The following is a 12,833-nucleotide window of genomic DNA, read 5'->3' as shown; positions in this document are numbered from 1 at the left end:
CATGTGTGTGTGTGTGTGTGTGTGTGCGCATGTGTGTTTGTATGTGTGTGTGTTTGAGAGCCATTCCTGCGGCAGCAGCTAAGGCGCTGTAACAGGACTAGGTGTTATCACTCATTCTGATTCCGTATTACAGCATGACGGATGGGCCCCCGCGGGCCGGCGAGCGTCGCCGCGCGCTTATTACCGCAGCTCTTAAGTGGGAGTTGATTTAGCTTAAATAGGTTGTTTCATAAGGAGAAGACACCGGCGCTGTCACCACTGCTCTGCTCCTCGCTACAGCAAACCGCCACTCTAATTGAATAATGCCTCCTCTACATACCTATTAGAGTGCTTAGGTACATAGTGTGCCCCAATAATTGCTTATACAACCTGGCTAATTTGGCCTTCACCCCCTGCGCACGTGCACACACACACACACACACACACACACACACACACACACACGACCGAGTTAGTTATCGACAGCACAATCCCTTTGTAGACTGCTCACAAAACCTTGTTTTCCCTTCACAAGTGAAACCAAAAAGCGAGTTTTGGGCAGCATTCAGGTAGGGTGAGGTGAGTGGTGGAGAGAGAAAGCTTGCACTGCAGTCAAGCTTTATCTACATAAGGCCATCTCTGAACATGTGTGGGTTAGGACTAGCAGTTCACATCCGCCATCTCTTTTTTTTGTGTGTGTTTTTTTTTTTTTTTTCTTCTTTTTAAATCAGCACAGAAGTGGTCAGGGTGGATTCATCACTAGACAGATTCCTGCGAACTGTCATCACAGCTCGTCCATAGCAAGAGGTTACAACAAGGGTTTGTTTTCCCTCCTCACATTGTTCGTACAGAGAGACCAGCAGCTAAATATCACAGTCTTTGACCGCTTTAGGAAATCCCAAGAGAGAGACTGAACACCTTTTCCTGTCCAAGTGCAGTTGTACTCTCTTGACTTCCTCACAGTCAACACGGTGCTTTGCATTCGCCTGTAACGGATGCTTGAATTTCCCTTCCATCCCAGCTTGAGAAGCCTGACCCCCTCGGTGCTCCAGTGCTGCTCCCACACTCTCCAGCCATCTCTCAGTGCTTTAGGTGCTGGGAGCAAGGGATTGTGATTGGCGCACCAGAGAGCCCACAGTTTAGTAGTCTGTCCTCTACAGGCTCCCTGGCTCTTCTCCGTCTTTCCTTCCCTCTACCCTCTTTTTATTTTTTTATTTGCATCAGTGTCTAGACAGTGTTGCGCGGCGTGCCATTCAATGCAACAGCCTTGTTGCAGGGTGAGCCCACAGCCTGGGAGCCCATTGGACGCTGGGTGGAAACGCCCACCTCGAATACTTCATGGATGGCCTTCCGGAAACAGTGGAAGTTGTAGTCTATCAATCCTAAGAAAGCAAGAAAGATAAGAGTAGTTAATACTTTATTTTGACGTTAAATTTCCTCTCTGTAATAATATCTGCAAACAAAATCAGTCAAAAGTCTGGTAGATCTAATTATGTCATGACCAGAACAAAAACACATAACATTTAGTGAAAGTTAAGAATTTTTCAGACGAATTGCACCATTGATTTAACAGATGAAGATCAGTTTGTAGTAGTGCAAAGGTTGTGAAAACAGTTTCTTTGTGGCATTTAAGGGAGTCAGGATATCTCAGCCTCTGTTACTTCACTTTTTACCAATCTTATCAAAATCTGTCTCTTGTAAGTTGTAACTTCCTAATTTTCCCTTCAGTGTACTTAATTGCAACACATTACAATGTATAGATGTTCTTGTCTTGGCTTCACCCACTCTACATACATGTAGATGCGCACTCGGTGCGACGCTAGAATAACGTAGGAGAGAGAAAATATGAAAACACTTGACTCAAGCCACAACATCATTAGCCAAATTAAGCCAAATGAGGTGCAGAGGATCACAGATTTCCCTGACAGCTAACCTTTGCGCTCAAAACTTTCTTCTCGCAGGATGCAGACAAGGGCCAGGAACTTGGTGACCTCTTTCAGGTACAGCACAGTGGTGTTGTTGAGCTTGATGATGGCCATGGACTCCTTGTCGTAGGCACTGCCGCTGCCATCCTCCCTCAGGCTAGTGTGGCACAACAAAACACCATAGCATTTAGGGGAAAATGGAAAATAAATTGCAGCTTGCCAATGATGTCATTAATTAAGCAAATAAATGCACAAATGAAGTTATGCTTCAATAAAAGCATCATCAGACAACACATGGGTGAACTCTATATCTTAAAGCATTAACAAATTAGAGGGAGAGTAAATTAAACATGCTTTTTTATTTGTTTCAGTATTTAACATGCAAATTTATACAGAAAGTTAATAAATCTACTCTATAGATACTCTTCCCTATGTTTGCAACTCATTTATTATAGAGTTCGCTGTTAAATTGAATGAGGTTGTGTGGAAAGCATTGGCATAACCCAACTCTGACCTCTCTGATAAATTGCTAATGTACAAACAAGCAAACAAAACGCACTCACCCATAGATGCAGGAGACGTCAATGACCACATCGATCATATCACAGCACAGCTCATAGGACTGCATGTCTACAGGAGAGCTGTCTGTGGCGATGTAGATCTTACTGACCACATCAAACAGAAAGGCCTTCTCTATCCCTGAATTCTGTCAGCGACAAAAATGAGGTGAAGGAAGGAGAGGAAGAGAGATGAAGGCATGAGAGACAAAGACGAAGGGGAGTATTAGGAAATTGCATTGTGGTAAAGAAACACAGGACTAATATCTGATGAGTTACATTGGACCTGATAATAAAACTGTAAGGGTGGGCGATATGATGACATGTGGATAAAAAAAATTTGGCAACTGTCAAGAGACATTTTTCATCAGAACATTAGGAAATTGTTTTATCATCTTATTGTTTCATTTTCCTATAATCTTTACACCATGGTAGTTATCCCTTTCATATCTCTGGGTGTGCAGTATTTAGGTCACAAATCAATGACAACGACCGCTTTATGTTGATTTTGGATTCTCATACGATTTTGGATCAATGTGATAATGGAAACACTTTGATTTGACAGGTAGTCAATTAGCTCGATTAGACAAAGACAGACATTTCCTGTCATTGATTTCATCCATTATCTCAATTTACTTTCCAGAAGTTTTCAATACACATGGTGAAATGAGCCAAAAGCTGTGTGAGCATATGGAAGCCAAGTCAGATTATGTTTTGTCTTATCAGTGATCGGTAACGGTCTCCATAGGAACCCTCCCCCACCTTTTGGTACATTTCACTGTGACACATGTAAATATATTGATATTGTGATATAAGGTTATACAGTCAAACTCAGTGCTCTTTGAAGTATTTCTTCATTGCTTAACCATGAAATATATCATCTATACTATGTGTGTATGTATGTATTTATGTATCTATAAAGTCTATAATAGTATATAATTTATATACAATGTTTTGGAGATGTATTGAATCAACTTGAAGGATGTAGTTTGTGGTGCTGTTGAGCTACGTGACATTATACAGAGAGGTGTTTATGTTTAGCCTTCCCTCATTGATAGAAATCGAGTGGACAAAATAATAGAAACACCTGTCGCAGCTATGTCAACTCTCTGGATACATTAAATCCTGACAAACTACATTAAAAAAAAAAACATACAATTATTTGCAGATACTATGTGAAGAAGGACTGCTTGTTGTTCCTTGATCATGTCCTGAGATAAATCTCTGCCAGTGGTCTTTTGGGTTTTACGAAGACTGACACAATTCAAAATATGTTGCTAACAATGTGTGTGTTAGAAATCCTCAGCCTCATAAAAAGATTAGTGTTACAATCATGGCATCAAAACACTGTAAGAGAATCAGAGGAACTGTTAAGCATGAAGTGGCATCAATGCTTTCAGTGACTCACATTCAGTCTGTCACACATAAATCATGGTGTCAATGACAACGTTACTAAAAAAGGTTGGTTGACCAAGAGCTCATGTTTGTCTACTTACAGAAATAAAGATGTTTAGGAGGTTCTCCAGAGTGGGGAGTTGAGGGATGAGCTTCTGCACCACTTTGCTGAAGGCCTCAAAGATGGAGTGGTCATAAATACTTGTCAGGTAAAAGCTGAATGACATAAAGATAAAAAAAAAAAAGAAGAAGAAGAGGTGAATAAGCCGTTACTAAGCTGTCACTTCTCACTTCCTCAAAAAGCATATGGAAGCAGGTAAAAATACAGAAAGTCACAAGATCACATGAGAAACAGATGCTGGATGGTAGAAAAAAAAAAAAAGGGTCTGAAGTAAAACATGTAAACCTGATTCAGACATAAAAACACAGGAATGAAAATACAATTAACAAAACTGATCTCATATGACTGCAGCAAAACCGGACACACATGATTTATAGACGTTGGTTACTAAGATATATAAATAAAAGGCCAGTGTCTGAGGAAACCAGTGGATTGAGCCAAATGGAACTATCTGCATCCACTTGGCAGAAGCTCAACTTTACAAAGTACCAAAGAGCCACAAGGCAGAGCAAAAAAAAAAAAAAAAAAAAAGCCCTCTCAGCTCCGCTATATATCCAGGACCGCCATGGCTGTCTAACCGGAATAAACAACAATCTCACCCCACATAAAACACAGTGCAGTATGTGCCAACAGAGCCCTAGCATCAACAGTAAAGCTGCTGCAGAGCTGACCGAGCTCAACCAGGACAACCTGTTTTATGCGCTACACAACACATTTAGACTCTACACACAGTGTCAGGGCAAAGGCTGTAATTAACGATCATTTTTAGTTTTTGATCAGGGCTCCAACAATCTATTTTATTATTGAGCAACCTACAGATTACGTTTTAATCAATTGATCTTTTTGTCTATTAAATGTCATAAAACAGTAAAAAAAAATAATAATAATAATAATAAAAAAATATAAATAAATAATAATAATAATAATAATAATTTTCCCAAAACTTAAACCCTTTAAAAACCTTAAAACCCCTTAAAAACTTGTGCAATTAAACTTATTATCAAAATTGTTACCCAACTAATTCTCTTTATATCAACAAATTGGTTATTCTTCCAGCTTTATTTTCAATTAACTTGGTGATGACTTGCACTTTACTTGAAAAACTTAAACAATTACTGCATTATCAATACAGTCATCAATTAGCTTTCTGTCTATTGACTAAGCCATTAACCAAGTAATCATGGCTTTTGATTGGACCATTTCCTCTCGTTATATGACGCAGTAAAAGTGTCAGTATTTTCCACACAAAACAACAAATCAAATCACTAAATCTCCTACAGCAGTTAATGGTGTGAATCACTGCAAGTGTACGTCAGCCTTATTTCTACATCTTACATATGTCCGCCCTTTGGAGCCCGAATCATAACAGCTATGGTATCTGAAGAACGGGTCATCGATTCCTCATTAGGAGGTCAGGGAGGAATCTCACAGTAATGCTCAAGAGTATGCAGACCATGCACATGCACAGGCTACTGTGTATGTAACAGAGGAAATTAGCATGAACACTAAAGGCCTCTCACAGGGTTTCTGTAGGGTTCATCAAGTTAAATGTAAGACTTTTTTTTCATACCACATGGAATGCAACACCTCAGTCATGGTCACACACATGGCCAAAGTATTAAAGTAAAATGGAAAGACAGAAGGAGCAATATGGTATAGAATTACTTACTATCATAATATCAGATAATGTCAGAATAATCCCACCTTTAGTTTGTAACTGTAACGTAACATAATGTCTCTCGAGCTCCTGCAGTACGGATACATACTACATTACTGCCTATAACAGGCATGAGATAATATTGAAGCCAATAATTCATTTCTGCTGTGGTAAGCAATTGTGATGAATTCCAACAGGGGGATTAAATTGCAGGTGACATGCATCCGATGTGACGATGTTGCTCTACATGTGCAGATTCAGGTTTTTTTTTTTTAGGATGCTCTGTCAATACAATCTAATTTTCACTCTCAAACTTGACACAGATTTGTTGGTGTGAGAGTTGTGACTGGCTGGACTCTGTGCTGACATGTTAACACCTACACGTGTTACAGTAGCACAAAGTTGTTGAAATCCAGAGAACTGCTGAGAAAAAAAAATGCTGAATAAATGTATTTAACTTAACAACACTTACAAATAACCAATCTGCTTCCTTGTATGTGTGACAACTTTTTTCTTTCATCTGCATAAAGTTCAGGGAAGCCACTTACGTCAAACAGGTAGAGACGGCTCGTCTCTCACAAAGGGAACATAAAGACTGTATCACGAGATGAGCTATATCAGAGAATTCAATTCTCATTTATTATTAACATTCTTGGATAAAAATGTACATCGTTCAAACATGCAAGAGAAAAAAAACTTGGAAACCAGATTTCCTTCATAGAGAGCTGGCCCATCATCACATTCAGATAATTTTTTTTAATCTGACGTTGCTGAACAGACCACAGTCTCAAACTTACTCTGCACTGTCACTCAGGAGCATCGTTTGGTGGCCTATGAGCACTGTGTTAAATTGTTTTGACTTTACCTGTGCTGAATTCAGGGCTCCGTTATTTAAACCGGCAGAGAGTGAGCTTGACCTGGTTGATCTTTCTCTGCCACTGTGTTGTTCACATGTTAAAAGGAAATCAAACCAGCTCTAAAAATAAATGCACTCTGCCACGTAGGATGTTTGATCCTCTTCACCCACTCCATCAAGTGGAAGAAATGTCATTACAGCTGAGGAGGTTTCTCTGGAGTTTAGTGACATTCAGCCAGAGAAGCTAAACTGAAGTTAGCTTCGTAAACAGACTGAATCTGGAAATGCTTATTTCAAGGGGATTTAAGGTTTCTGTTCAGCTGCTGTACCAACCTGTTAGAGCTCATTTCTAAGCTGCAGCTGTGTATTTGATAAGATTTGGAAAATGTGCTGAACAAAGAAGCAGCAGTACTGTTAAGCTTTAATTCACTGTTTGCTGCGACTTAAAGTCCTGCTGTGCAGGTCTGTATCTGGTGCATTACTCAGCTGTTTTTTTTCCCTGATGTATGAGTTGCCTCAATTTATGTAAACATCCACACAATGGTTAGTTAACTGGATTTGGACCAACTTTTGTGTTGGTCCATTGTTTAGCTTAACCTAATTCAACCTACCTCTTTCTTGCAGTGTTACTTTGTGTGTCTGTGCTTTTTTCAATAAGTATTTTAAAATGAATAATGCAATACAGAAAATGTGCAAATAAACAATACTTTGTCGTATTTGCATTATGTATCAGGCCCTTGTTTATTATTACTAAAATATTTTTATTTTTATCATTAACTTGAGTTGCTTCATCTTACCCATGATTGTAGAAATATTTTTCCCTCTTTCTTACAAAATGTATATAATTGTGTATAATTTTTATATTAAAAAGGACTTATAAGAAAAGGAGAAGGGCCTGCTCTCATGGCAATGCAGTAATGAGAACAGTGTGTTTGCATGCACTTGTGTGTCAAAATGACAATGTCAATACCAACGTCTGATTGCACAGGTAGCAGGGAAGAAATCATTTCTTCTTTAGCCTTGTACAAATGTAGTGAAGTAGAAAATGTGAAAAGTAAAATAATAAAATGTGGAATGAAAACGTACCTGAGATGCAGCTTCTCTAAGCTAGCGTCAGCCAGATCGTCATTGGCTCTCTGGTGGATGTCTCTCTGGGTCTCGATCTTGTGATCGTCTGACAGGCCGTCCACTTTGTGGATAAAAACCTCAAAGTTAATCTCTGGATTTACCCTGTAGGCCCGCGACACAGTGAGGTGGAGCCTGCCCAGAGCCTCCACATAGTCATCCTAAGAGGAAGAAAGTAATATGTTAATACACATGTGAATTATGTACATCTTTGCACAAACTGAATCATAAAACTGCCCATAAATGCATTACAAAAATCTACCCTACAGTCCTTATTTTAGATGACAATTATCTTCTATGACAGCATTCGTGCACATAATCACCATATCATTAATTAATCGCCTTTGTTGCTGCTAAACTGTCAGCATAGTTAAAACAATTGAGACCAAAACAATTAAGCCTCGTTAAACATTTAGATACCTCACATCTCTCAAAACTGCATATGACGATCTTCTGCTTGGATGAACCTTGATAACGGCCATTTAAAGTGATTCATTGCAGCTGCTGGTTATACAACAACAATGCCGCAGCAGATTCCCATAAATGAAATGAACAAGAAAATCAAGATGTGCTGCCTATTAAAAGGTGTTACAGTCACAACTTGCTCTTCTGTGAGCTGAGCCCAGGGCGATTACTGTCTGCTGCTCCAGGACATAGTGATGTGTAAGTCCAGGTATGAGGAAACGCACCACTGCATTGTCTTCCAAAACAGCAAGCAAAACAGCGAAAACAACTCTGCTCAGATATTGCTGTGTGACCAACTGCTGAAACTAATTTAATCTGATGCACCTCCTTGAGTAGAAATAAACCCTGCGATCAGATCAGCTGTGGCTTACATCGTGGCTGAGATTACTTCTTGAAAGCACTTATGGTTATGTGGATAGCATTGGCATAAAAGCCGAGGCAGGTAATTGTCTTTTATTCTGGCTATTCCAGCTGCTCATCACAGAGTTCATTCCTCAGGGTTGAAAGGGGCTTCTACAGTACTTTGCATACAGTAACAGTCAGTGACCACTAAAATACGTTGTATTCTTCTTCTATGCAGTTATAAAATGGAAAATATATACATGAAAGTGAGCCACAATAGTGTCAGATTTCCTATTTGTGAAATGAAACGCCAAGTCACTGCCCACAAGGCAAGAGGAAAAGCAAAGATCAATACCTTTAGTCAGCATATTTGAAACACGACTCTGGTTACTTCCTATGCTCAGAGCCAATCGAACAATACAGTGCGTTGCTGTGAAACAACACAGTCACTTCCTGTGTTTACGGCTATGTCAAATGAACCATTGTTTTTCTGTTCTTCACCTGAGCATCAATGACAAATATCAAAGCCCCGGTTCCTCTGAAGATCATCTCATAGTCGAAGGTGGGGTCGAAGAAGTCAACTTGGCCTGGGAAGTCCCAGATCTGGAAATTGACGAATGAGCTGCTGGATATGTCGTCCTTGTAGATCTTGTTGGTGCTCTCCAGGAACAAGGTCTCATTGGGAGACATTTTGTGGAAAACCACCTAAAAATAAGAGATGGGTTTATCTTGAAGTAGAACAAATTCAAATGACTTGTCCCTGGGATTTGTTGCAGGGAGTCCAGAGACCTAATACCAACTTAGAAAGTGTGACACAAAGTAACACTGCATATACATGAATACAATTTGTTCTTATTATACAGTGTCACACTCATCCTACAGTCAATTTGTTATCTAATCCCCAGACAAAGCTTTAGCCAAGTGAACATGAAAACATTGGACAGGAAAGTAATGATAAAACAGCTGAGCTACTTATCACACCTAACGAAATTAGAGTTCCCTTGTGTAATCATACTCTGCTATGGTGAAGATTGGAAATAATACAATTTATAACCGTTACCTACACGTCATCTGTTAACGACACAAACAATGACTATATTTATTTAAACATGTATTTAAAGCTGAAACAATTACTCAATTAGCAGACAATCCCAGGGTTTGGAGTGAGAGACCTAACTTGGCTTTTCAGACACACTGTGCGGTCTCTTCAATGTGTAATCTCTAGCCACCTTTTGCTTTTTGATTTGTATTGATATCAGTTAAGTTACTGTTCAACATTTGTGTTAAAATGGCTGAAACTTTAAACATTTTGTTACACATGCTTTTGAGAATAGTGAGAAATTAGTAATACAGCAAATAACTTTAACAAATGATTTTATATATAGAATACAACTTTTTGAAGAAGTGTTTAAGGATTTTCTTCAGAGTTACACAGATAGAGATGTGTTATGTCACTGTCACGCGTTACTATATTTTGACTGGTGCTATGATTCCGGCACAAAGACATCATCCGGATGTCACATGCAGAGCAAAAGGGAAAAGGGCAAAACTTTGCAGACTCAATGGTCTGATGCAACACGTCACTCTATATTCAGCATTTTGCAGTGGCATGCTTTCAAACAGCAGAAGCTAAGACTGTAGCTGTAAAGCCAAGAGTAGTTTAGGGTTGATCAAAGTCTTGCTCTACTGGATACAGTAAGAGGTAGAAAATAAATTGCACTGGGTAATGGTGGAGGACCTGGGAGCGTTCGCTTCACCACTGCCATGTTGAATCAGTGTGTGGGCCACAGAGGTCACAGGCCAATGAACCAGCAAAAAGCCAAATCACATGTTTTTCAGCCCATACTAGAGGATTACTGGGGAACATTAATCAGGGGCTTGAGGGTGTGTGGATTACTGAAAAACAGAACATGTGTGCATGTGCACTTCAGTACAGAGAAGTGCAATTCTTTACTTTTATTTCCTCCAGGCATTGTCTTTAGGATAGGCTCCTGGCATGTCACGCTATATCTAGCCTGATTCTACTTCCCCCTTGTATTTTAACATGAATAATAAAATATCATAGGAGGGAACAAATGCATCTCATCTATTATTCAACCACGGTGCTAGTCTGGAAGTGGCAGAGTTGAAGGATGTGACGGAGACAGCTAACTTTGCTGTACGAGTTTGTGTTCAAATCAAGGCCGTAGGCAACAACCTCAAACCCCCACCCCCAACAAAAAAAAAAAAACCCTAGTCACTCTATGAGTCAGTTGGTTTTTCGTAATTTGATTAATTGGAAAATTGTTAGGGAATTTCCACGACTGAAGTGCAATATCAACTACGGCTAATTTTATGACCATGTCATACCATTTTTATTGTCTTCACATGATGTATATTTTCAATAAAATTGTATTTTATCAAACTGTGGAAAAGCTAACGCTAATTCACTATGATTCTTGCATGGGAGTCCGATTTTCCCGCAATGTTTTATAACATCGTAAAAAATTATTACACTTTTATGAAATAAAACATTAAGCTTCATCTACTAAGTAAATTGATTACAAGACAAGCTGCTCCAGGATCTGCGTGATTTACCACCTCAGGTAAACACTTTTCTGGGAGGAGACCCTGGGAGTACTGGCTGCTCTGCACTAGAGCTGAAACAAAACTAATCTGCAACTACTTTGACAGTCACTTAATTGTTTCTGTCAATTTTTTTTAATCAAAAATGCCAAATATTTGATGGCTGTGTGAGGATTTGCCACTTTTTCCAGTCTTACGTTGCAGTAAACTGAATATCTTTGGGTAGTGAACTATTGGTTGAATGCAAAAAAGCAGTTTGAAGACATCACCCTGGACTATGGGACGTTATTATACAGACCAGACCAAAACACTGAAGCAATTAAGCAAATTATTGCAGCGCCACTCTGGACTTGGGAACCTGGGACACATAACATGTTTATGTAGGAGGGGGGACTGTGGGGGCCCAACAAATTTGAACCCCCCCTCCCCCCTAGCGAGTTAATCCGGCCATGATTTACATGCATGGGCAGAGAGGATGTTGTCCAAACTGAGGGTGCTGTACTGATTTGAAACTAAGTGTTAGGTTTTGAGAATGGAAGGTGTGGTCGCTGTGCTGTCATGTGAGAGCCACACATCAGACCTGCCCTTTGCCTCACAGCTGGGTGGGACTAAGATATATTTGGCATGTTGGACAAGTTGTTAACTTAATAGTCACATGCTGCACATCCACATATCGGTACAGATACACCAAGCGTCTCTGTCCACCTGGTTAATAATTCACTGCTAGAGCTAAACTAAGCTACCTCTGAAGGCTAACTTAGCCATTAGCTGCTGGGAGAACGGTTTTAATTGCACTTCTTTCCTTCTCGTGTGCCCAGACATGTTATCTGCTGGTAGATAGCTATCATCACTTGCGACATGCTAAACTCACTCGCTAGCTCTTCAGGCTAACCTCTCATTGACTTGCGTGAAGCAGAGGAAGGCGCCGCTCGCCTCGAAAGGCTAACACTTTAACGCCTCTTCCTACCTTCTGTATCGATGACTTGCCACTTCTTCTCAAACCCATGAGCAGGATTCTGGGTTTGCTGTCGGACGGAGCCGGGCTGTCCTCGATGTCGGCCTCCTCTTCACCGTAACCGAAATCTTTGGGGAACGAGTCCGCTACCCCGTAGCTGTCAGCCAGCTGTTCCACATCGTACTGAATCGACATTTTGACCCAACGACGGTCGCTTCCCCTATTCCCCCCCGTACTTGTCAGTCACCACACCCGTGTTTATATCAGACGATCGGTATGCAACATAAACTAACGCCAGACAATGAAAATAGTTTGTCAATAATGCCCTGGCTACTCAGAAACACAGAGCGTGATCCCACACATTTCCTTAGGATTTCCTCTCCCCTGAAAAAAACTCGCCCTTTGGTCCCGCCCCTTGATTCTTATTCGCTGTCTGTGTTACAATTCGAAAAGTGATTGGTCAAACCCCCTGCCACTCTACCGATGTTTGTCGCTGTCACCTGACTAGTACTCAGACTTGTTTTGTGACCTATCACCCGAATAAGAAGCAGATACGCACTCTTATCACTGCTTTTCAAAATCCGCTCAAGTATGTAGCAATAACACATTATTTATACACTTGATTTCCTTGAAAAATTGAACATTTCATAAAGGTTGTTTAAAACAAACCAAATAGAAAGTGAATAGTAATGGTGTTACGCGATATCACCAGCAGATGGCGACAGACACCCACTACAGTTAGGTTGAGGATTTCAAAGTCTTTCCAAAATATCGGAATTTATACCTAACATCAGCAATAGGATGCAAATATGTATTATTCGTGGCAAATGTTTGGCAAGGGCTGACTATTGGAAGATTTTTTTTTTTTTAAGAGATAACATTAAAGTGTAG

General features: G+C 39.9%; 1 protein-coding gene across 1 annotated transcript; it reads right to left on the bottom strand.

Annotated features, from left to right (window-relative positions):
• Positions 1–1,179: 1,179 nt before the first annotated feature.
• On the bottom strand, positions 1,180–12,345 carry rragca (Ras-related GTP binding Ca). The gene is made up of 7 exons (XM_023415242.2): positions 11,955–12,345; positions 8,924–9,127; positions 7,577–7,776; positions 3,958–4,072; positions 2,468–2,610; positions 1,913–2,061; positions 1,180–1,361 (listed from the first exon to the last, which is right to left on the bottom strand). Exons 1-7 carry the CDS (start codon positions 12,135–12,137, stop codon positions 1,207–1,209), a joined length of 1,149 nt encoding a protein of 382 aa, XP_023271010.1. The 5' UTR covers positions 12,138–12,345; the 3' UTR covers positions 1,180–1,206.
• Between the last annotated feature and the right edge of the window lie 488 nt (positions 12,346–12,833).

This window comes from Seriola lalandi, unplaced genomic scaffold (assembly GCF_002814215.2).
Source record: "Seriola lalandi dorsalis isolate HSWRI2012SDOR001 ecotype SW California unplaced genomic scaffold, Sedor1 jcf7180002054546, whole genome shotgun sequence".
Taxonomy (NCBI): domain Eukaryota; kingdom Metazoa; phylum Chordata; class Actinopteri; order Carangiformes; family Carangidae; genus Seriola; species Seriola lalandi.
This window is presented reverse-complemented; position numbering and strand designations above follow the sequence as displayed.